The 22,859-nt window shown below is 39.5% G+C and overlaps 1 protein-coding gene across 18 annotated transcripts in view; it reads left to right on the top strand.

Annotated features, from left to right (window-relative positions):
- NRCAM (neuronal cell adhesion molecule) overlaps positions 1–22,859 on the top strand; it is a 302,828-nt gene that overhangs the window by 213,796 nt on the left and 66,173 nt on the right. For 11 of the 18 annotated variants that reach the window (XM_049893835.1, XM_049893833.1, XM_049893851.1 and 8 more), the window contains 8 exons: positions 4,235–4,434; positions 6,649–6,666; positions 9,671–9,776; positions 12,186–12,382; positions 13,884–14,006; positions 17,466–17,636; positions 18,148–18,204; positions 20,606–20,717. In XM_049893835.1, coding sequence (XP_049749792.1) covers positions 4,329–4,434; positions 6,649–6,666; positions 9,671–9,776; positions 12,186–12,382; positions 13,884–14,006; positions 17,466–17,636; positions 18,148–18,204; positions 20,606–20,717 — 890 coding nt within the window. In that variant the 5' untranslated portion in view covers positions 4,235–4,328. The remainder of the gene's footprint in view (positions 1–4,234; positions 4,435–6,648; positions 6,667–9,670; positions 9,777–12,185; positions 12,383–13,883; positions 14,007–17,465; positions 17,637–18,147; positions 18,205–20,605; positions 20,718–22,859) is intronic. The other 7 variants (XM_049893840.1, XM_049893842.1, XM_049893845.1 and 4 more) reach the window with 3 other exon arrangements.

Here is a 22,859-nt window from a genome sequence, read left to right on the forward strand (position 1 = left end):
ACCTCTCTTCATTTAATCAAGACATGATTAAACCTATCATTCCAGGTAGGAGTTTGTTGTGGGCCAGGGATTTATATTCTGTGTGTGTGCTCATCCTCTCTGATGTACAATGAACACTTCCCTTTTCAAGGCTCTGTATTAAGTGATAGGAGGGGGATGCAAAAATGAATGACACATAATCCTTGTCTGAAAGATTGGGAAATAACATATGTGCAAAAAAACAATGTCTACCTATTTATTTATCCATCTCTCTTAGTTATCTAGTCCTGCTATTACAGAAATACCGCAAGTGGATGGCTTTAACAAACAGAAATTTATTTTCTCACAGTTTAGGAACCTCGAAGTCCAAATTCAGAGTGCCACCTCTAGGGGAAGGCTTTCTGTCTCTGTTGGCTCTGGACGAAGGTCTTTGTCTCTTCAGTTTTTGCTTCCTGGTTCCTTGAAGATTACAATGTGTCTTGGCATCCATCTTTCCCTGGGTCAAGGAAATTCTCAGTGCAGGGACCCCAGGTCCAAAGCAGACTATTTGCTCCTGGCTCTTCTTTCTTGGTGGTGGTGAGGTCTCTCTCCTCTCTGCTCACTTCTCTTTCCTTTTATCTCTTGTAAGGCAACGGGTATGACTCAAGGAAGGGTGTGCCTTGAGTAAGGGCATGACTTGAGTAAGGCAGTGGTTTGAGTAAGGGTATGATGTGACTTAAGATACACCCCACCCTAATCCCATCTCATAGAGATTTTAGGATTTACAACACATAAAATGGAGAATAGTTATGTAATATTGGGAATTACGGCCTAGCCAAGATGATGCGTATTTTCAGGGGACTCAATTAAATTCGTGACATTCTACCCTTTGCCCTCCCAAAATTAATGTACTTGCTACATGTAAAACACGTTTACACTATCATATCACAAAAGTCTTAAATTGACTCCAAGTCCAAAATCTTATCTTCTGAATCATCTAAATAAAATATGGGTGAGACTTTAGGCATATTCCATTCTGAGGTAAAAGTCCTCTTAATCTGTGAACTTGTGAAATCTAGATTACAAGCTATCCATTTCCAAAGTACAATGGTGAAACAGGCACAAGGTAGGCATTCTCATTATATATGAGAGAAATTGGAGGGAAAGAAGGAATAACAGGTACCATGAAAGCCCAAAACCCAGCAGAAAAATTTACATTAACTCTCAAAGTTTAAACATAGTCCTCTGCTCTCTAACACCAACTGGGCAATAGCCCTGCCCTCCAGACTCTACGTGTTGGCCATGTTCTCTAGATTCTGAGTAGAGACCTCTCCACCCTGGGCTTCAGCTCCGCCTTCCTGGCTCACTGGGATGGCAGCTCTGCTTCCTCGTCTTTGTGCAGCCCCATTCTCTTAGTCCATCCAAGTGGTGACCCCAACCCCTCAGCCCTGGCAGGCCCCATTTTTCTGCCCCTTGGGCATGGCAGCCTAGTCCATAGGGGTGGAGACCGCATCGCCTCGGCCTGGCAGGCCCCATTCTTTTGCTCATTGGGCACAGCAGCTCCACCCTCTCTGCTTTGAGTGGCAGCCCCATCCCCCTGGTACACCTTATTGGCAGCCCCACACTCTGCAACCAAGTTGGTGAAGATCTGACTCTTTGAAACCTAGGAGGGTACGGCCCCACCTTTTGAGATTCAGGAGACCATGGCCCTATCCTTTGAAACCCTGGAGGCCATAACCCTACACTTTGATTCTGTTTTCATTTTGCGCAGTTCATTTTTAAGTCCATCTTCTTCTGGCATTTTACTATAAGCAGTTAGAAGCCACATGGTCCCTTTAAGATATTGCTTGGAAATCTCCTCAGCAAAATATCTAAGTTCATCATTTACAAGTTTTACCTTCCACCAAACATTTAAACGTAATTTAGGCAAGTTCTTTGCCACTGCATAAAAAGTATTGCCCTTCCTCCACTGTCCAATCACATGTTCACCATTTTCTTTTAAAGCCCCAACAGAAGCATATTTAATGTCCACATTCCTAGCATCATTCTGTTGCTGGTGCCATATGTATTCTTTAAGATGATAGACTTTCTCTGTAGCTCACCCCACTTCCTTCTGAGCCCTCATCAGAATTGCCTTTAATGTCCATAATTCTACCAACAGTCTCTTCAAGGCAATCTAGGCTTCTATCTCTTTGAGCCTCTACCCGTTACCCAATTCCAAAACTGCTTCCACATTTTAGGTATCTGTTAGAACAGCACCTTACTCCCAGTACCAAATTCTGTCTTAGTTATCTACTGCTGCTATAGCAGAAATACCACAAGTGGATGGCTTTAACAAACAGATTTATTTTCTCAGTTTTGGAAGCTAGAAGTCCAAATTCAGAGTGCCAGCTCTAGGGGAAGACTTTCTGTCCCTGTTGGCTCTACAGAAAGGTCCTTGTCTCCTCAGCTTCTGTTTCCTGGTTCCTTTGATATCTCCATGTGTCTTGGCATCCATCTTCCCCCAGATCTGGAGGTTCTCATCACAGAGACCGCAGGTCCCAAGAATGCGCGCCGCTCCCGACTGGTCTTTCTTGGTGGTAGGGAGGCCCCTCTCCTCTCTGCTTGCTTCCCTCTCCTTTTATCTCTTGTAAGACAAAAGGTATGACTCAAGCAAGGGTGTGACTTGAGTAAAGGCGTGGCTTGAGTAAGGCGGTGACTTAAATAAGGATGAGTAAGAATATAGTACGACTCAAGACACCCCCCAACCTAATCCTGCGTTATAGAAGTTTTAGGATTTACAACACATAAAATGAAGGATAGTTACATAATACTGGGAATTATGGCCTCGCTAAGTTGACACCTATTTTGGGGGGACACAATTCAATCCACGACACTATCTAATAGAGGTTATGATTAATTAATTCAAGAATTCTTAGGAAGGTAAGAAAACTTCTAGTTTGGGTGGCTTTTTAGCTAATCTATAAGAGGTATATTGGATTTTGATAAGGACTACAAGTTCCTGGATTGTGTAAACGGTTAGCATACTCAGTAGCTAACCAAAAAGTTAGAGGTTCTAGTCCACCCAGAGGCACTTCAGAAGAAAGCCCTGGTGATCTACTTCCAAAAAAACAGCCCTTGAAAATCATATGAAGCACAGTTCTAATGCTCTGATGCATGTGGTGTCGCAGTGAGTCAGAGTCAACTCGATGGCAAGCGGTACTAGCATAACCGAAAAGGCATCCAGGTAAAAACAATCAAATAAACGAAGGCAAGAAGGTGGGAAAATTCAAGGCGTATTGAAGGATTGACCCAAGAAAGGAAAACAGGAAGCAAACCATCCAACAACAACAACAACAAAAAAACAGTTATATGGAAGTAGAAGGAAGTAAGTTTGGGAGGATAAATTGAGGCCAGATCGTTGAAGGTTTTAATACCTGTTTAAAGATATATTGGAATTTACTTGGTAGGTTCCATATGTTGTTACATGCCATTGAGTCAATCCTAACTCATAGTGACCCTATATGACAAGAGTAGAACTGCTCTATAGGGTTTCCTAGGCTTTAATCTTTACTGGAGCTTATTGCCAGGACTTTTCTCCTGCAGAGCTGCTGGGTGGGTTTGAACTGCCAGACCTTCAGTTAACAGCAAGTGCTTAACCATTGCACTACCAAGGCTCCTTGGTCCCATATGGTCACTCGTAATATTTGACCTAAGAAGCCTCTTTAGAAAAAAATTAATTGATTATCATTAAGGAGGGTGAGGAAAGCCAGCTAGGTCTGTTTCAGTAGTCTAGGTGAGAGGTCAGGAAGGCCTGAATTGTTGCTGGTTCAGCTGGTAAGTCTATGTTTTTGGTTTGAAGCAAATTTTTGACAGTGCCTTGAAATTTCCCAGAGATCATCTCAAGAATAAAGAAGCCATTAGGCCTCTCCTCTTAAGTGTCACAAAGTAAGTGCTTTCTAACCGGCTTAAAAGCCAAGTTGTCTTGGTCTGTTAAGAAAGACATCCTGGCCTCCAAGAGCACTTACAATACAAACATTTAAAATGGAAAAATCATAAGGATGGCAAAGCAGAAAGATTTTGCTTTACCTTGCTACAAATATTTCTGAACTGATTTTAGCCGATTTATGAATAAATGATTTTTCCAGTCTTGAGAGTTAAATATTTAAAAGTTAGCTCCCTTTTAGAGTTCATGTATAATACAGGGCTAGTTTTCTGTGCTACAGACTTCTTTCTACTCTTCATTTCCTTTGTTTTAGTACCTTATAATTATTATTCTTATTCTATCCTTTTTCAGCACCCTGCATGAAAATTAGTTAAACATTTCACAGAAGTCTTTTGTGAAAGAAGAAAAGAAATTCAGTTTGTGGGTCTCAGCAGGAATTAAGCTAATGCAGATTAAAATAATGCCGAAAAAGAAGTGCTTATCTGCAGGCAGAGGGCCCCTGATTGTCTTCCTGTGCCAGATGATTAGTGCAGTGGAAGTACCTCTTGATCGTAAGTATTAACGTTTTAAAACCGTTAGGCCCAGGAGTCAAAACCTCCCCGGCATTTACCATCACTCTGAGCTGTGTGAATGGAGAGGGTCTCTGTGATGCTGAAAAGCTAATCACAATTAACTTGGCTTTTACCTTCAGCACCTGGTGTTTATCAAGACTCACACCTTAGAAATGGCCATGGAAATGGTTAGACTTATTGTTCTCTCCCTATCATTATCCTCCTTCCCCATCAGGTGCCTTTCGTGTACCCTGGGGGGCTTTGGCCTGAGAAGGAGTGAGTTTTGAGGCTGCCCTGATCCTCTCAACAGGCAGCTCTTTATAGAAGCAGTTCTGCAAGAAAATAATTCCAATCACTTTAAAATGGCCACTTCACCCTCTCTCTTCAGAGTGTCCTGGAAACGATTAGGGGATGGTCACTCTGCCAACCCTTCACCCCACTGTATCCCCAAGCCACCCATAGCTCATTTCTCTGGATTCAGACAATGCAAATTTCACATTTTAATTATGAATTTTAGATGAGTCTAGGGCTAGGAAATGTATCTTACCTAAATCCTAGCGAATAGACTTCTTTTATTTAAAATCTGTGATCAAAGACCCAGATGCAAATTTTGAGAATAAGACAAGTAATCTGCAAAAATACTGTTTCAGATGGAGCAAACAACAGCTATTGTATTAGCCTCCTCTTTTCCTAACAGTAAAGTGTGTGCTGCACTTCTCCCTGGTCTGGGGGAGTCTTTGTGACAAATGAAGTTAGTTCAAGGTTCTAACTGGTTGCTTTTCCTGCAATGGAAAGCTGAATTTCAAATCTGGACAATTACTGTACTTCCGAATTGATTTATCCTTTATCCCTAATCTGTACAACCTCTTTAAATCCATTAGCTTCCTGAATAGAACATCTGTTTGGCACGCTTTCCAAGGTGCAAGGAAGATAGTACTTTCCTAGGGCTGTCCAATTGCTGGGATGTCATTTTTTGCCACAGAGGCTGTAACTGCCAGTAGGAAGGCATTAGGAAGAGAAGTGATTTGCCCCACATTTAGTTGACTTCCTTTGCTGTGCTGTTATAATCTAAAGTACAATAAAATGCAATTTTTTATTTAAAAGAATATTAATCCAATAACCTTAATTTCAATGTTGTGCATATAAAAATATATTAAATATTGTATGTAATAAATATGTATATTTTATATAGTATCTGTATATTATATACAGATACTATTGCTTAAGTCCATTGGAGTGGAAATGCCTAAGCAAGCATTTGCCCCAGCAGAAGCCCGGAAAAGAGAAGCAAGCTCTTGAGAGAAATGTTTTTGTTCTCTCTTGGGTTAAATATATTCTCCCTTAATCTGACTGCTCAATCTAACAATCAGAGGGAAACAGTTACCCAGGGCTAACTCAGTTATCACTGCTAATGGAGAAGAGGCACAGCCATGACGAAAAGAAAGTCGGGGCTAACCCGGCAGTCTTGCATTAACCTTTGCAAGGAGTAAGGACAGGCAGCACTGTGGAACCATTTGAACTGCATGCTAATGTGATTTCTCCCCTGCCCCTGTCCCCCTCACCCCTTCTCCAGTCCCTAAGCTGCTCCTTGGCGTGGGCACCAGCAGCACCTGGGAGGTTGAAGAATTCTGAAGCAGAAATATGCTAACAGTCTGAAAAGTTCAATTATGGAGTTGGTGATTTTTTTTTTTTTTTTATAGCAACCTAAAAATTTAAATTCATTGCTGGACTTGCCTGAGATAGAGCATTGTAGCAATGTCCCATCGTTGGGTATTATTACCATGTGCATAGTGATGGCTGGGATAATAGGATCAGACACTACACAGTATGTGACAACTCAGATTAATTGTAGATTTCAGCTATTTTTCAAATTGAACATAATTACTTGTCCAGCACGACATGTATGGAATGGAATTAGCCGTTCCTCTTCCTGGAAGGATCGTCTTTGCCTCCAGCATTGCTTTTGTTCTCCCATATGTTTATGTGGATAAATACTATAGGACCAAAACAAAAAGCAAACCATTAATGCAAGTTTCTTTCTCTTGCAACTTCCCAACTTCAACCTTCGCTATACTTTTTTTTTTTTTTTTGTAGATCAAATCAAATAGACGAGATGCGCCTTTTATCTTCAGGGTTCTAACGTTCTTATTACTAACATATGGTTTTCTTTAATCCTGTTTGCCCACTCACCTGCTGATATTGATGGGGGAAAAGCAAAACTACTTGAAGATTGTAAGTGTCTTTCTACAAATTACTAGGCAGTGTGAAAAATTGATCATGTCTTTATTTTTCTAATTACTACTGTGAATTAAAAGCACAACGTTATGTTTTGTGACTGATGTCTTCTTAAGCATATGTGTTTACTGTGGCTAAACCTTGCGTTTATACTACAAAGCAAACTTAATATATTACCTGCATGAATTCTGAAGACTCAGGTATTGCTCTTTTTTCTTTTGCCCGTATGCTGCTTTACTCATTTGTGACTGTTTATTCACATCTGATGTAACTCAATGAGAAAATTCACAAAATTTAGAAAGAATGACTGTCTGGTTCTAAATGCTGTTAAGTGCTTGCTGGAATGAAGACATGTCTTTTTGGTATCTTTTAGAAGGTGGGTGCATGCAGAAGCCACACCTGAGTCAGAAGCTAGATGCCCTTTTACACTTCTTGAGCCTTCAGGCTGTGTAGACTAGGTTTCTGGGTGTCATCAATACAGTAGCCCAGCAAATTTGACTGTGGTTTGATGCAAAAGACAAGCAAGCAGGCCCTGCTGTTACCATTTCTGAGCGGCTTCCTCTAAGCAAGAACTGCTGCTGCCTGTGACAGATGAGCCACCTCTGTCATCTGGCTACAAAACAATTAGTCTATTTTCCAGCACCTGAAAATTCTTTTGATACTGGATCAACCGGGAAAGTTCTGTAAAATCCCCTTTTCCCTTATTACTGCAAAGCATTTGTTAGTTGCCAGGCAAGTCTAAGCACTATTGGAAGGTACATCCAGATGGTAAACTCCTGGCAGGTGGGAGTGGCCTCTCAGCCAGCTCTTCTGTAGACGTGTGAATAGACGGTCCGAGTTTGAAACCACCATGTCTGCACTTCTCTCACTCCCAGCAAAGCCCAAATCAGCCTGAATAGCTCCTAAGAATATCCTTACCCACTCGCCCACGTCCACCATTTGCTGCGTATGGCGTACCCCGCAGCCTTCCTTTATTTCAAATATTATACTCCCGGAGTCTCAGGATCACTTGAAGGTGAAACTGGTCCAAATAAATAAAATCACGATAATAGTGCAAAAAATAGCTGACATCATTGTATTATAGCATTGGCATATACTAAGAATTTTATACGAATTATTTAATCCTCCCAGCTACCCTAGGAGATAGGCACTACTTTTAAACTCCATTTCGAGAGCTTACAGAATTTAAGAAACTTGCCTTGAGGTCTCACCGCTAATAACAAACAGATTAGTTCTTAACCAACAGAACGAACTGCTAACTAACAATGGAAACTGCCAGGACTAGAGGAATGAAGGTTCCGTTTACAGTCATGGAGGCTGGGAAGAGCAACTGGCTTATTAGCTGGTGGACAAGGAGGAAAAGATATTGCTAAAGGGAGGGGAAATTTATACTGTCCAGTATCCTACTATTACTACTACTAGTAACAGTAATTTATTGGTACACAATAAATGATAGCAATGATGAGCTTAGCTTTTGATCTATTCTTTATGTGTCGTCTGGATAGTTAGTAAGAGATGCCTGGTAGACAGCAGTAAGACTGACAAGAAGGCAAGAGAACAGAACCATGTTTACAGACATTGGATGTGGAGGTGCTGGGTTAAGCACTGTAACAATTAACTGCAGAAAAGAAGGACAAAAGCAGAGGGCAATGACTAAGTTTTGGAAGATGCTTGGTTGGCAGGTACAAGAGGTTGCAGAAAGGAAGTACAGTTCATGGGTGGAGAGGAAAGGGCAGATCCAGATGATGAAAAATGAGCTGACACAGCAGTAAAGGAAAGGAGAGTGAGAGGCCAAGAGAGAGCCATGGGAGAAGTTGCATGACGCAGGAGAAAGCTACTGGGGCAAGGCCACCGCATGGCACAGTTTCAGGGGCACCACTCACACCATGGTTGGTGCCGTGGTTTCCCAATGGCGGCACTACTGACATTCGTTGACAGAATCTTCTTTGTTGCTGGGAGCTGTCCTATGCATTGAAGGGTGTTTAGCAGCAGCATCCCTGGCTCCACCTGCTAGATGCCAGTAGCACCCCCAGTTGTGACAGTCAAAACTGTCTCCAGACTCTGCTCCCAGTTGCGACCCACCGGTCTATGTAAATGGCTGTCCCTGGAGTTGGGCATGGTGCTAACTCTCTACTAGGAGCCAGCTGGGAGAGTTTACTTCTCTTCTCTGTTTTGTGCCTTCCTAGGCGAGTTGTTTTGCTGTGCTGAGCAGAAGAGGAAGTAGGTATAGATTATTTCTCACTCCTTTTCTGCTCTAACACTCTGATTTTGACCTGCTAGAGCAATTTCAGGAGAGATGGAAGCACAGATGCCAGGTTTCTTCAGATCAGATTGTTCTGGGTCAGAACCATTTTCCCCCTAAGATTTGATAGTAGACAACCAGATATCACTTTGGAAAGTGCAGTGGAAACATTGACTCCCATAATAAGGACCTTCCTCAAGCTGTTTATCTTCTAAATAAAATTGTTTTGTCTTTGTTCCTAATTCACCTACCTTCTGCCTTTAGTAAGACATGTCAAGTTTCCAATTTAACAATCTTTTTGATATTAACTTCCCAAATTAATTTTTTTGCCAAAGTATATTAATTTACATTACCTCATTCCTAAGAGAAACACACATTTACCTCCTAACTTACATTTCATTGAAAGCCATTGTTTGAACCAAAGTACCCATCAGAGGAATTTCTCATCGTTACATCAGAAAAGAAACTGTCTTAATGTTCGGCTTGTGCTGGCAATTATTCTCCCAGACTTTCGGTGTGAAAAACAGTGTTTGTGAGTGCACATAAAATTACCAAAAAAGGCAGTTCTGCCTTGACTTGCCAGCTTTAAGTGACTTTTAGTTGAAAATCTACTGAGCTGTGTGCCGCCACAGTGGAAATTACTAAAAACATTTGGAGCATATTTAGTCTACAGTAAAGGATTTTTCTATGGAAAAAAAAAATGCTTGCTATTATATTAAACTTTTTTTGTTTTACGTTGTCCTTCTTTCTACAATTAAGTGGTACAACCTCCAACCATCACCCAACAGTCTCCAAAAGATTACATTATCGACCCTCGGGAGAATATTGTAATCCAGTGTGAGGCAAAAGGGAAACCTCCTCCAAGGTGAGTATGCTTTCTGCTTTGTTGTAGTACTGGAACCCGTCAGGGGGAGTCTCTGAATATAGAAATAAATTCAGAAATCCGTGTAGAATAAGTTAGGCCATGTAGAACACTTTCTTTCTTGGCTGGATAGTTCTCAGTGCAAACGACTTCAGATTACCTCTAAGTACATCTAGCCAACTCCGCTGGTCCATTTTAGCCCCTCAAAGATATAAATTTCTCAGGTCCTGCATATCCCTAAAGTATCATTTGAAAGTTCATTGTTTTGTCTATAGGTTTAATTAAAATCAGTTTTTTCTTCTTAAAAACCTGGATTCCTGCATTTCCATACTTATATTCTCCTGCAAGATGCGCAAATATGGTGGAGAGATGGGGAAAGAGCCTTCTAATTGTGGTTCTGACATTAATGACCTAGTGACATGGGTAAACCCCTTTTCCCTGGGCCTTATTTTCCTCATCTGTAAAACGAAGAGGTTGAATTTGATGATTTCTAAGATCTTTTCTAGCTCCATAGTGGTCCTAAATGGCTTTCCAAACTTGGCAGTGTTCAGTACTCAGGAGTCTCCATGTGGACCTTGACATAAGCACAGCGTAGTATTGGAGAGTTGGGAGGAACGTAGAGATAATCTTGCCCAACCAATATGTTTTACAGATGAGGAGACTGAAGCCCAGTTATGTTAGGTAATTTGGCCAAGGCCATACAGATAGTTAATGGGCAATCTGTAACTTGTCCAGTAATACATGGGAGTTTAGGAGAGTTGGATTATCATTATTAAAGTAAAGAAGTGAAAGTTTCTAAATATTGTGTATCTGAGTTTGTCTGTTATGGATCTGGTTAGACTATCACAGATTATCACCTGAAAAAGAATTACTCAGTCCCTAGGTAGCATAAATGGACTACTGGACTAATACCTAAAGGTTGACATCTCAGACCCACCCAGAGGTGCCTCAGAAGTAAGGCCTGGCGATCTGCTTCCAAAAGGTCATAGCCTTGAAAACCCTATGGAGCGGTTCTACTCTGTAATGCACGGGGTTGCCATGAGTCAGAACTGACGCCACAGCAACTAACAACAACAAACAACAAATACCTAAGTATGTCAAAAACTTTCATCAAAGATTTGCTTCAAAACAATACGTTCTGCCATATTATTGGAAACTCTCTATTACTCAGGCTCTAATGTGGCATTACCCATCAGATTCACATTTAATTTAATACCTCCCCTAAATACGTAAATCAGGGTTTCTCAATCTCCAAAAAAAAACCACATCAAACCTGTTGCCATCTAGTCGATTCCAATGCATAGCAACTCTATAGGAGGGTAGAACTGCCCCATAGGTTTTCCAAGGAGCAACTGGTAGATTCAAACTGCTGACCTTTTGGTTGGCATCCAAGCTCCTAATCACTGCACCACCAGGGCTACTTCTTAACCTCAGCACTATTAATATTTGGGGCTGAATATCTCTTTGTTGTTGGAGGTTGTCATGTGCATTACACTTAGCAGCATCCTTAGCCTCTACCCACTAGATGCCAGTAACCACCACCATCCCTGCTCCCAAGTTGTGACAACCACTGCTTATCCAGCAGAAGAAGCAATAGGCAGGGAAATCCAGGTGGGCCTGGAAAACAGTGAAGTTTAGAGATCCATGCCTTCATATGAGCATGGCCATTGATGATTCATGACTAGTTTGGAAGTATTTAATTACATGAGTGCTGTGACTCTAAAAGCAACCTTTCACTTAAAATGAGAACGAATAACCTCAGCTGACAATTGGAATACTTCCTAAGGAATTCACAAAATCATTTCTAGAATTTAAAACTCTCAAAATATGTATTATATAGAATCACCATTTTTAATAACCAATATTTAAAACAACAATGAACTCCTATCTTTTTCTCTCCTTCCAACCTATGCTTTTCATTTTGGTAACTTGAAACTAGTCTGATCAATTATATATATAGATATATGTACAAATACACATATATATCATGCAGAGGGCTTTCTTGTCACATTTCAGCCTGGAGCAAAGTTTTATAGACAGGTTATCAAGTCAATGAACAATGGAGTTTACAATAAAAATGCTAATAAAGCTCTAAGAGCTTATGCCTGGGAGACCTGCTCCTTTTTTTTCCCTTTGAAAAATAACAGGCACTTTGTGTGTATGATTTTCTTATTCAGTCAGATTTGGGCCGGTTCTAATGAAAACATGCCCCTTAAAAGGTACAACCAGCACTTTTTCTAAGTCATGATTCAATGAAGCGTTTTAGATATGGGGGCCTATTGCTCTTTTACCGAATATTAAATCTAGTCCTTATTTCTAGAAACCTACAAAACTTCTAGGAATTTGTTAACAAAATAAATAATCTTGTTTTTCTAGACCATTAACCAGTTTAACCCTTTATGTGTTGGGCAGCTTCTCCTGGACACGTAATGGGACTCATTTTGACATAGATAAGGACCCTCTGGTCACCATGAACCCTGGCTCAGGAACCCTCGTAATCAACATTATGAGTGAGGGGAAAGCGGAGACCTATGAAGGCGTCTATCAGTGTACAGCCAGGAATGAACGCGGGGCTGCAATTTCTAATAATATTGTCATCCGTCCATCTAGTAAGTGAGACTTGTCAACCAAACGTCATGCTTTTTAAAGTATTGCTCCAAGACTCAGCATCTGTTACAGCATCCAAATACTATTACTAGAAAATAATGGAATTGCTTCCAATATTCTGACTTTATTTTGCATTAAAATTATTCCTCTTTTCTACTTTGTCCTAACAAGTGCCTCACCCTCATGCTTTGGTAATCCAATGTGCCTTCGATACAGGTACTGAGTGAAAAAGCAGGGTTGAGAAAAATGTTTCTTCCCAGAATTAATCTAATTAGCTATTTCTCATGTATTTTATGTACGAGCAAACTTCCCCTAGTCAGGTGGAAATAAGTTCAGGATGGAATGGGTAATTGAGATCTAAGTGCTGTTTCAGTAAACATTTTTGTTTTCAAATTTCACGAGAAATAGAGTGGCCTCAATACCTTGATATTATTTTGGCTTTTTTGCACTGGTCATTACGTAAATGCTCTCAACAACCTTGGGATGATGTATTAAAAGAACGGTGACCATTTGCAGTTCTGGTCATTTAAAAATTTTTTTTTACACTTCAGCCAAAGATTAGACAGGCCCATAAAACAAACAATAATACATGTAGCTCAACCATGTATACAAGATTAAGTGGGCACACCAGTCCAGGAGCAAGGACAAGAAGGCAGGAGGCGACAGGAAAGACGCATGAATGGAAATGGGGAATACAAGTTCAAGAAGGGGAGAGTGTTGACACATTGAGGGGTTGGCAACCAATGTCACAAAACAGCATGTGTATTGTTTAATGAGAAACTAATTTGCTCTGTAAACCTTCACCTAAATCACAATTAAAAAAATTATTACATGTAGAATATGTATTTATTATAGAAAAAATTAATTTCAAATAAACCAAAAAGAAACTGAAAAATTACTCGTGAATCCTAATCGCTGCTCAAATTTTTGTTTCCATTTTTTCCTAGGCAGATATGTATGTATGTATGTATGTGTTTAAAAGGAACTCATTCTGAAGTACTATTTTATAACCTTTCTGACATCAGTGTATCATGTATATTTTCATGTTAATCTTATCAGTAGGTATACTTACATAATATATATAATGCCATACAGTATTCAAAGGTGTAAATGTGCGATTGTTTATTTAACAAATCTTTTGACATTTAAGTGTTTTCTGTTTTAAGGAAAAGAAAATGCTTGCAGCAAAATTCTTATGTACCATTTGAATGATTTAGTTAGTATAAATTTCTAGACTTAGAATTACTGAGTCAGAATTTATACTTTTAATGGCAATGAGTGAGAATTGTTATTTGTCTTACATTTATTTTACTTTCCAACCCTGTATATATTTTTTAACCCTGTATATAAAAATTTTGTAGTTATTTTAATGTACATAAATTCTAAGTTATTATTTCCCTAAAAGTTTAGAAAAATGAACTTTTTATAAAATGTATCTTTTTATAAAATGTCTTTATTTTTCAAAGCAGAGAGAACTTTAGCAGTTAATATTATATTTAATAGGATCACCATTGTGGACCAAAGAAAAACTTGAACCAATGATACTTCGAAATGGTCAGCCTTTAGTACTTCCTTGCAGGCCTCCAATTGGATTACCACCACCTATAATATTCTGGATGGATAATTGTAAGTTTTTAAAAAATGAACTTTTCTTCAAGAGTCTTATGATTATTGACTTGTTATGATAAATTACTGCCTTTTGTGATTTATAAAATGTTTTAGAGATGCTCAGGAAAATAAATGCTCACTGAAACAAATAACAGCCATTTCATTCACTGACTCCACCGGTATTATTGAGCACCTACCATATGCCAGGCACTGCTTTAAATAAACAATACAAATTCCTTGCTTTCATGGAGCTTATATTCTTGGCAACAGGGGTGTGAGAGGGAGGGGCAGACAATACATGCATTTAGTAAATATGTGTCAGCTGAGGATAAGTGCTCTGAGGAAAAATAAAACAGAATTAAGAGGAAAGAGAGTGATACTGACGGGCACTGCTTTAAATGTGGTAGTGAGGGAAGACCTCTTACCAAATGTCCTTTGGAAACCTGAAAAAAATGAGTGAGCATGCCCATGGCCCTAGGTGTCTGCCCTAAGGCAGGAGCCTATCCAGTATGTGTAAAGACCAGCAAGGAGGCCAGTATGGCCAGACCGCACGCGGCAGGGGACAGTGACAGACCGGGTCAGAAAGGCCACAGGCGCTCAATAGAAAGGACTTTGGCTTTTACTCTGAATGAGGTAGGGGGATGTGGCACTTGTAAAGTCTCAAAATCATCTGAACGTGTAACTGTTGCTTTTCCACATTGCACTGCTAGCTTTACATCCATTTTTAGGTTCTTGGCAAAACACCTTGAATTTTCAAGTGGAGTTGCACCTGGAATATGAGAAAAATTCAGATCAGTATAGCATTCTACTTGCAAGACGACATTACATAGTTATCCACATCTCCTTGCACTGTTTTCATATGTAATGCAAAGGAACTCAAAAGGCAAAGTGTCCCCCTGGTGCAGTCCCATTTTCTTTAATCTGATCTACCAACATTCATTCAACAATAAAAGGACAAAAGGAGAAATGGAAGGGACGACAACTCTTCATATTCATTAAATTAATATACATTATTTTTCTGAATTATTTTTAAAACACTTCTTTCCCTAAAGGTTAAGCAACTTAAACCCATTAATTTATGACCACTAATCAAACGGGTTTTGGGGTTTTTTTAAGCAAACCCCAGAGCTCTGGTGCTTGCAGTGCTTAAGAACTTGGCTGCTAACCGAAAGGTTGGCAGTTTGAGTCCACCAGCCACTCCTTGGAAATCCTATTGGGTAGTTCCTATAGGGTTGCTATGAGTTAGAATAGACTTGATGGCAATGGATTTGGGTTTTTTTGTTTTGTTTGAATCAAACTCCCATCCTGATCAAAAAATTGGTTAACTTTCTTTCAAATTCTAACTCCATGTTTCCCTCCCTTTTCCTGCCACAGAAAGAGTGCAGGCTTTTAACCATACTTTTACATTTTTATGAAATACAGACGAGGCACCTGTGGCAGGAGAAGCACAACTGCTGGAGTCTAGCTGGAGAAAGAAATCCTTCCAGGATATAACACCTGGCTTGAGGGATGTGCGGCGTCTCCTAGTTCTCTCACTTCCGGGCTCAGGAGTTTCCACAGTTAAGCTCCACGCTTATGTTAGCCAGACAAGTGTAAACTCACGCACAGATCCTTGATCCCACCTCCCTGCATTCTTAATCCATTTAGAAAGTCTTTCCCTGTGCCTAAGGCTAGATGGTTTCTTAGCCGGATGTGAGGGAAAATAAATTGTCATGCTGGAAACTGGAAAGGCAGAGGGCTGGCAGCCAGTCATTTAATCCTGCTGGAGTATTTACGGTGCCTCTATTAAGGGCCAGGCACTGTTCCAGTGTTAGAACAGTGGATAAAGTAGAAGAAGGTCTCTGCCCTCCTTTGCTCAAATTCTAGGGTAGGGAGGCAGGCAATAAGCCATGAATATGATAAGAAGTCCCTGAGCAGTGCAAATGGTTAACAAGCTTGGCTGCTCACTGAAAGGTTGAGGTTCGAGTCCACCCAGAAGCACCTCAGAAGAAATGTCTCGCAATCTACTTCCAAAAATCAGCCACTGAAAACCCCGTGGAGCACGGTTCTACTCTGACATACATGGGATCACCACAAGTTGGCAAATCGACAGCAACTGGTTAACTGGTTGGTTGTTGTTGTTGGTTGCTAGCAAGTCGATTCCGACTCATGGGGACCCCATGTGTACAGAGTAGAACTGTGCCCCATAGAGTTTTCAAGGCTGTGACCTTTCGAAAGTAGACTGCCAGACCTGTCTTGAGAGGTGCTGCTGGGTAGGTCGAAGATAAGTAAAATTTACAGTATGTTAGAAAAACCAAAAACCAAACGCAGTGCCGTCGAGTCGATTCTGACTCATAGCAACCCTATGGGCCAGAGTAGAACTGCCCCATAGAGTTTCCAAGGAGCGCCTGGCAGATTCAAACTGCCAACCCTTTGGTTAGCAGCTGTAGCACTTTACTACGCCACCAGGGTTTCCAGTATGTTAGAAGGTGACACGTAATTCAGAAAAGAAAGAGTAGAGACTAGAAGTGGGAGGCAGGTCACACATTAAATATTGCTATCATTGTACCCTATTGTTAATTGTTCATTTTATTGCCTGACGGCTCAGACAGAGCAAGGTCTCTGGTATGCCTAACACCTAGCACAGGGCCTAGCTCACGGTTAAACCAAAAAAAAAAAAAGAGAAAAGAAAACCAAACCTGTTGCCATCGAGTTGATTCCAACTCATAATGAGCCTATAGGACAGAGCAGAACTGCCCTACAAGGTTTCCAAGGAGCGGCTGGTGGATTGGAACTGCTGATCTTTTGGTTAACAGCCTGAGCTCTTAACCACTGTACCGCCAGGGCTCCAGTTCATGGTTAGGTACTCTCAGAGTATTTGGTTTCTAACTATGGTGTGTAGATAGTACCCATGGTAAGTATCCTTCAAACCAAAAAACCAAACCCAGTGCCGTCGAGTCGATTCTGACTCATAGTGACCCTATAGGATAGAGTTTCCAAGGAACGCCTGGCAGATTCGAACTGCTGACCCTCTGGTTAGCAGCAGTAGCACTTAACCACTACGCCACCAGGGTTTCCTAAGTATCCTTAGAAGCTTCCTTAATGCATTTTCTAAGGCATGTGTGTCTATGTGCTTAACAACTGGGTAATAATTTAAACATGAAGAAAAGCCATGCCAACTCTGTTTGTAAAATTTTTTTTCAATTTTCACTCGATTAATAAAACACTTGACTATGTAACTCTAATCTCATCTCTGCCTGCATGCAGAGAAATTGGGGTCAGACAGGTACAGATGAAGTTTTAATGTGTCATTTTTTTTTTTTTTTACAGCTATTTGCTTTTATTCAAAGAGATTTAGAGAGAAAAGAATTATTCAAGGGAAGTTCACGGAACTATTAGTGAAAGAAATGTTTATACAGATACATTCATCTCGCCGATCTGCAAAGTGGCTATTTTATGATGGAATGATTTTTACCTTGTCTCTTTGCCTTTCTCTAGCCTTTCAAAGACTCCCACAAAGTGAAAGAGTTTCCCAGGGTCTAAATGGGGACCTTTATTTTTCCAATGTTCTCCCAGAGGACACCCGCGAAGACTATATCTGTTATGCCAGGTTTAATCACACTCAAACCATACAGCAGAAGCAACCTATTTCTGTGAAGGTGATTTCAGGTAAGACTTCAGCTTCTTGAATCTCTCTTTCAATGACACTTACAAGTATGAGTAGAATATATTAAGTATTAACTATGATTAAATCCTTAATACTACCCACTTTGAAGTAAACGGGTTCATTGCTCAGGAACCTACCTGGCAAAGAAAAGAGTAAGCATACCCTAAGTATTGTATTTTACTCTTTTGTTGTTGTACTTATTCTTCTTTTATGGCCACTACTGGTTTTGAATTAACCTTCAGAATATACTTGGTATTCTGAGTATTTGGGTGTGCTTTATGTCACAGGATACCTTTTACTTGATAGTCCTGCTACTTAAGTTATGTCGCATATTGCCGGTTGGGGGTGGCTGAGTGAATGAGCGAGTTAGTCATGTACAATGTGAAGCCGTTTTTACTTCGCAGGGATGAGACTTCATCAGCATAGCTGTATTCATTTGCTTTTGTTGCCCAATATTTTTTTGACCCTCCTCCCCTACTTTGTGCATTCTTCATGATATTCTGTTTATTTCAGTGGATGAATTGAATGACACTATAGCTGCTAATTTGAGTGACACTGAGTTTTATAGTGGTGAGTTATGGTGATTGTAACCGACACTCTCTCCTTCATTGTAGAATTTAGTTCACTAACTTCACCTCCATGGCTATTTAACCTTATTTCTTGATGAAATTTCTAATTACATGTTTAATACTACTAGTATAAATGTATGTTGTATGATATTGTAGTTGTAAACCTTCAAATATATGTCACTAAAACATTTTCCATGGTGTATGTATAATAATGAGAATTATTTCTAACTGTTTTCATGTAAAGAACCATTTTGCATGGTTTGAAAAAAATCTTTCATGCACATTTAGAAATATAGTTTTTGTTTTTTGTCCTTTCCGTAAATGTTTTCTTGTGAGCTAAATAAAAATAGGCAGTGTGTATTAACCTGCTAGATTACTAACTCTCAAACTCTTAGTAACCTTTGACAACTAACATTAAGTGCAATTTCAAAATAAATCATCACATTTCCCATCTGTTTTCACATGACATTATCAATATAATGAGCAATAGTATTTCTCTTAGTTTTGTTTAAAATCAAGTTATTATCTTGAGATATTCTTAAATATATATAAAAAATATACATAATTTAATTTCACTCTTTTAAACAGAAAAGAATTTGATTTCCTAAAGAGAAATCCAAAGTGTAGAGTCTGTGAATGAAAATGGCAGGCTCTGGATACTGGGCCATCTTAATTATCTATAAGATAGAATATCTGCTGTATTAGTTTTTCATCCTTGAGATGTAAATTAAAAAACATTAAAGTGCCTTCTATGAACAGAGTAGACATGCCACACCTCCTGCCTTTATTTTATTTTAATGTACTTCTGAAAAATACAGGCCCCAAAGAGTTCCCAAAGTGGTTTCAGAGAGATATGGTTTCCCCCCAAATTTTTAACATCTTAGGAAAACTCTGTTGTCTCTGAAGTAACCTTCTCTGGCATTCAGGTTTTTGGTTTTTTCCTGAGAAATGGAATAATTCATAGATTACTTTTTTATTCAGTATCTGTGAGCATCAAATAGACATAATGCATGAAAGTGTTTTGAAAACTGTCAAGGGCTTTAGAACCTTAAGATGGTATATTTTCCACTTCAAGTTTTTCAGAAAGGCCATCAGGAGATAAGGTCACAGATTGAAAAAAAAAAAAACACACACACACACCAAACCCACTGTCCAGCCAATTCCGACTCATCGCAACCCTATAGGACAAAGTCGAATTGCCCCGTAAGGTTTCCAAGGAGCGCCTAGTGGATTTGAACTGCTGACCTTTTGGTTAGTCGAATTCTTAATCACTGTGCCAAAAGGGTTTCCACCGATTGAAAAGGCCTCCATAAAAAGGAATGTAGCTTATATAAATCTTCCTAAGATCTCTAACTTCCAAAATAGCTTCTTCATATCTTGGGGTCCTCTTTATTTTTTCATTGAGGAAATCAATTTCAATGTATTTAAAGCCACCATGATTTTAATTTATGGAGTACAATTTCCAGATCTCAATCAGACATTCTCTAGTTTTGTTTTGTTGTCCATAAAATGTACTGTTCGGGGTCTTGATGTGTTAAGTATTCCCCACAGATTTACTGTATTTTTGCACAAATAACACTCCCATGTAAATAACACACCCACACATATAACAGGCGGAAATGATGAAACTAAATGAAATAGTGCTGGCATACCGTGGTTGGCAAAAAAAAAGTATAATACATGCTTTATTTGCATGAAAATATGGTATCTCCATGATTAATCTGGCAAAATTGACGATATCATTGTCACCAGTATAAACCAAAATAAGTTTTCCATAATCGTATCTTTCCTAAAAGTCTTAACGTTTTCCAGATGATTCAAAAAAAAAAACAAAAACAAAAACCCGTTGCCATCGAGTTGATTCCGACTCATAGTGACCGTATAGGGCAGAGTAGTACTACCCTGTAGGGTTTCCACTGAGCAGCTAGTAGGTTCAAACTGCCAACCTTTTGGTTAGCAGCTGAGTTCTTAACCACTGTGCCACCAGGGCTCCTTCCAGGTGATAGTTAATTCTTACTTTGACCTGAACCATAATCTTATGGGACATGTAGTTAGATAACAGGATTTTCCTCTCTTTCTACATTTTAAAAATACTTCAACCCATAGAAAATCCATAAAAACCTAACCCAAATTAAGAAAATATACCAAAGGAAAACAAGGCCTTACTATCAGTGCTCATATAACCAGAATTGCCTCTATTCCTCATTCACTGCGTGAGCGATGGCTATTTTCAAGGTAGAGTGTGTGTATGTGTAGCTTAACAAATTTCACACTCAATGTTAAATGGTTTAGAAAAGGGCTGAAAATTTTAGACAGCTATTTTGACAGTGAGCTGTGTTTCTAGAAATATTCATAACTAGAAATTCATAACCTTTAATGCATATTGATTTTCTTCTTTGCAGCTAAACCAAGTAGAGAGAGGCCACCAACGTTTTTAACTCCAGAAGGCAACACAAGTCACAAAGAGGAATTAAGAGGAAATGTCCTTTCACTAGAGTGCATAGCAGAAGGATTGTGAGTTAACATTTTGCTTCCTGGTGTACATTTCATATACAAATATAGTAGGTTGATAAAGAGCATTAATATCGTAGAGAAAGAGTTGTCTTATACTGCTTCCATAAGCATCAGGAATGTTATCAGTGATCACCTTATGATTGCTATGATTGTAATTAGGGTGTGTCACCTTGCTATTGTGGTGTAATAAACCTCACCAAAACCTAGTGGCCTCAAAATGTTAGCTATTTATTATTGACTGTTTATCTGCAGATCTGCAGGGAAGTTCTGAAATATGCTGGGTCCATCTAATCTCTCTTGGGCTTGTTCCTGCATCTGCCAGGTGGCTCAGCTAGGGGTTCAGGATTCTGAGGATCTGCTGGCAGTCACCTGGGGCAACTGAGCTCTTAGCCATTAGTTTCTTACATCCCTCTAGCAGACAACAGAAGCTCACAAAGACTCTTAAGGCCTAAGCTTGGAACTGGCATGCTGTCATTTCCACTACTTCCCATTGGCGAGTCACAAGACTGACCCCACATTCTTTGCAAATATCTCAACTGTGCACACCCCTAAACTGATGTGCCTTTGACATGAGTTGCAGAGAAGCCTCAGCTGAGATACAGGAAGAGCATCCTCAGAGTCTATCTCTTATGCCTGGCACAGAACAAGTATTATTGATATGGGCACATCTGCTGAAAACCTTGAGTGAAATCTCAGAAACCTGCTGCCCTCCCAGGCTGTGACCTGTGCTGTCCTTGACCTGGCCACTCACTGGTCTCATGCTCTTTCCCGAAATAGGCCTCCATGAATAAATTGACTTCAGGAGGCATATGGAGACCTCTGCTGGCCAAGATAGGAAATCACACTACACTCAACTCACTTCCTGAAGTAACTGAAAACTAGTAAACCCTCTTTTAAAGATATTTTAGATTTCTATCTTTTCCAATATAATTTTTTAAAAAACTTCCAATTTTCTTCTTCATTATGTTAGAAAGTGGTCTAATCTACTGATCTCCAACCTTTTCAGAGCGGAGGTACCTATCATAGTTTCCTAGAGCTGCCATTAGCAAAATACCATACGGTGGGTGCTTTAAAGAACAGAAATTCATTGTCTCACAGTTCTGGAGGCTAGAAGTCCAAATCGGGCTATCAGCCATTTCATGTCCTCCTGAGGCTCTGAGAGAAGAACTGCTCTGTGCCTCGCTCCCAGCTTCTGGTGGCTGTCACTGATCGTTAGCGTCCCTTGGCCTAATGATGCGTCTTCACATAGTGTCATCCCCTGTGCTGGTCTCCTCTTTTATAACACACCACTTGAGGGGGATTAGAACGCACCCTACTCCATCTTAAAAGGCCGTATTTCCAAACAATCTCATGTTCACAGGTACCAGGGGTTAGTACTTCAACATATCTTTTTTGGAGGACACGATTTAATTCAGAACAGAACTCATTCTCACAATTTGTTGACTCCCCTTTCCACAAATGATATACTTCTTTAAAAAACCAAAATATGGTCAGTATTTGGAAATTTCACAAAACTCCTGCAAGAATTTTAAGTGCCTTGGAATGTTGTAAAACCAAGACTCTTTTATCATTACAAACCAACAGGCGTTAGACTCATGGAATCACAGTATTTCTAATTCTTAACAGCTACTCAGTGAAACAGGCCTCGAAAATAATTCATGGCTTTGTGATGTGTAAAATACGGTGTTCATGCTTCCATCCCCATCTTCTCAGGTTCAGATCATGACAGGCTAATTAGTCTAACTGTAAGGAAACATCACAATGTTATCAGATTCCTCATGTGTACAGTATCTTCAGTTTTTAAAAATAATTTCACATCTTCTACCTCTTTTTATATTCACAGCATGTTTTAATTTTAGCAGCTACCATTTAATCAAATAAATATGTTCAATTACTTTCATTCAACCAAACAAACCAAAAACAATTCTGTAAATAGTTCCACTTGCATTTCTGATGACAATTATTGTAATCTTCCTGAGGGCCTAGATAATATGTTTTTGTCTTTACCTTCCCAACACATAGCTCAGTACTTGGTATATAGTTCAGCACTTAGTAAATGTTTATGTTGAATGAATTTTTTATTTTACTGTCATGAAAATCTTCTGAAGTTGTTAGAACCAGTCGAACACTATTGTCCCCATT

This window comes from Elephas maximus, chromosome 8 (genome assembly GCF_024166365.1).
Source record: "Elephas maximus indicus isolate mEleMax1 chromosome 8, mEleMax1 primary haplotype, whole genome shotgun sequence".
In the NCBI taxonomy this organism is placed as follows: Eukaryota; Metazoa; Chordata; class Mammalia; order Proboscidea; family Elephantidae; genus Elephas; species Elephas maximus.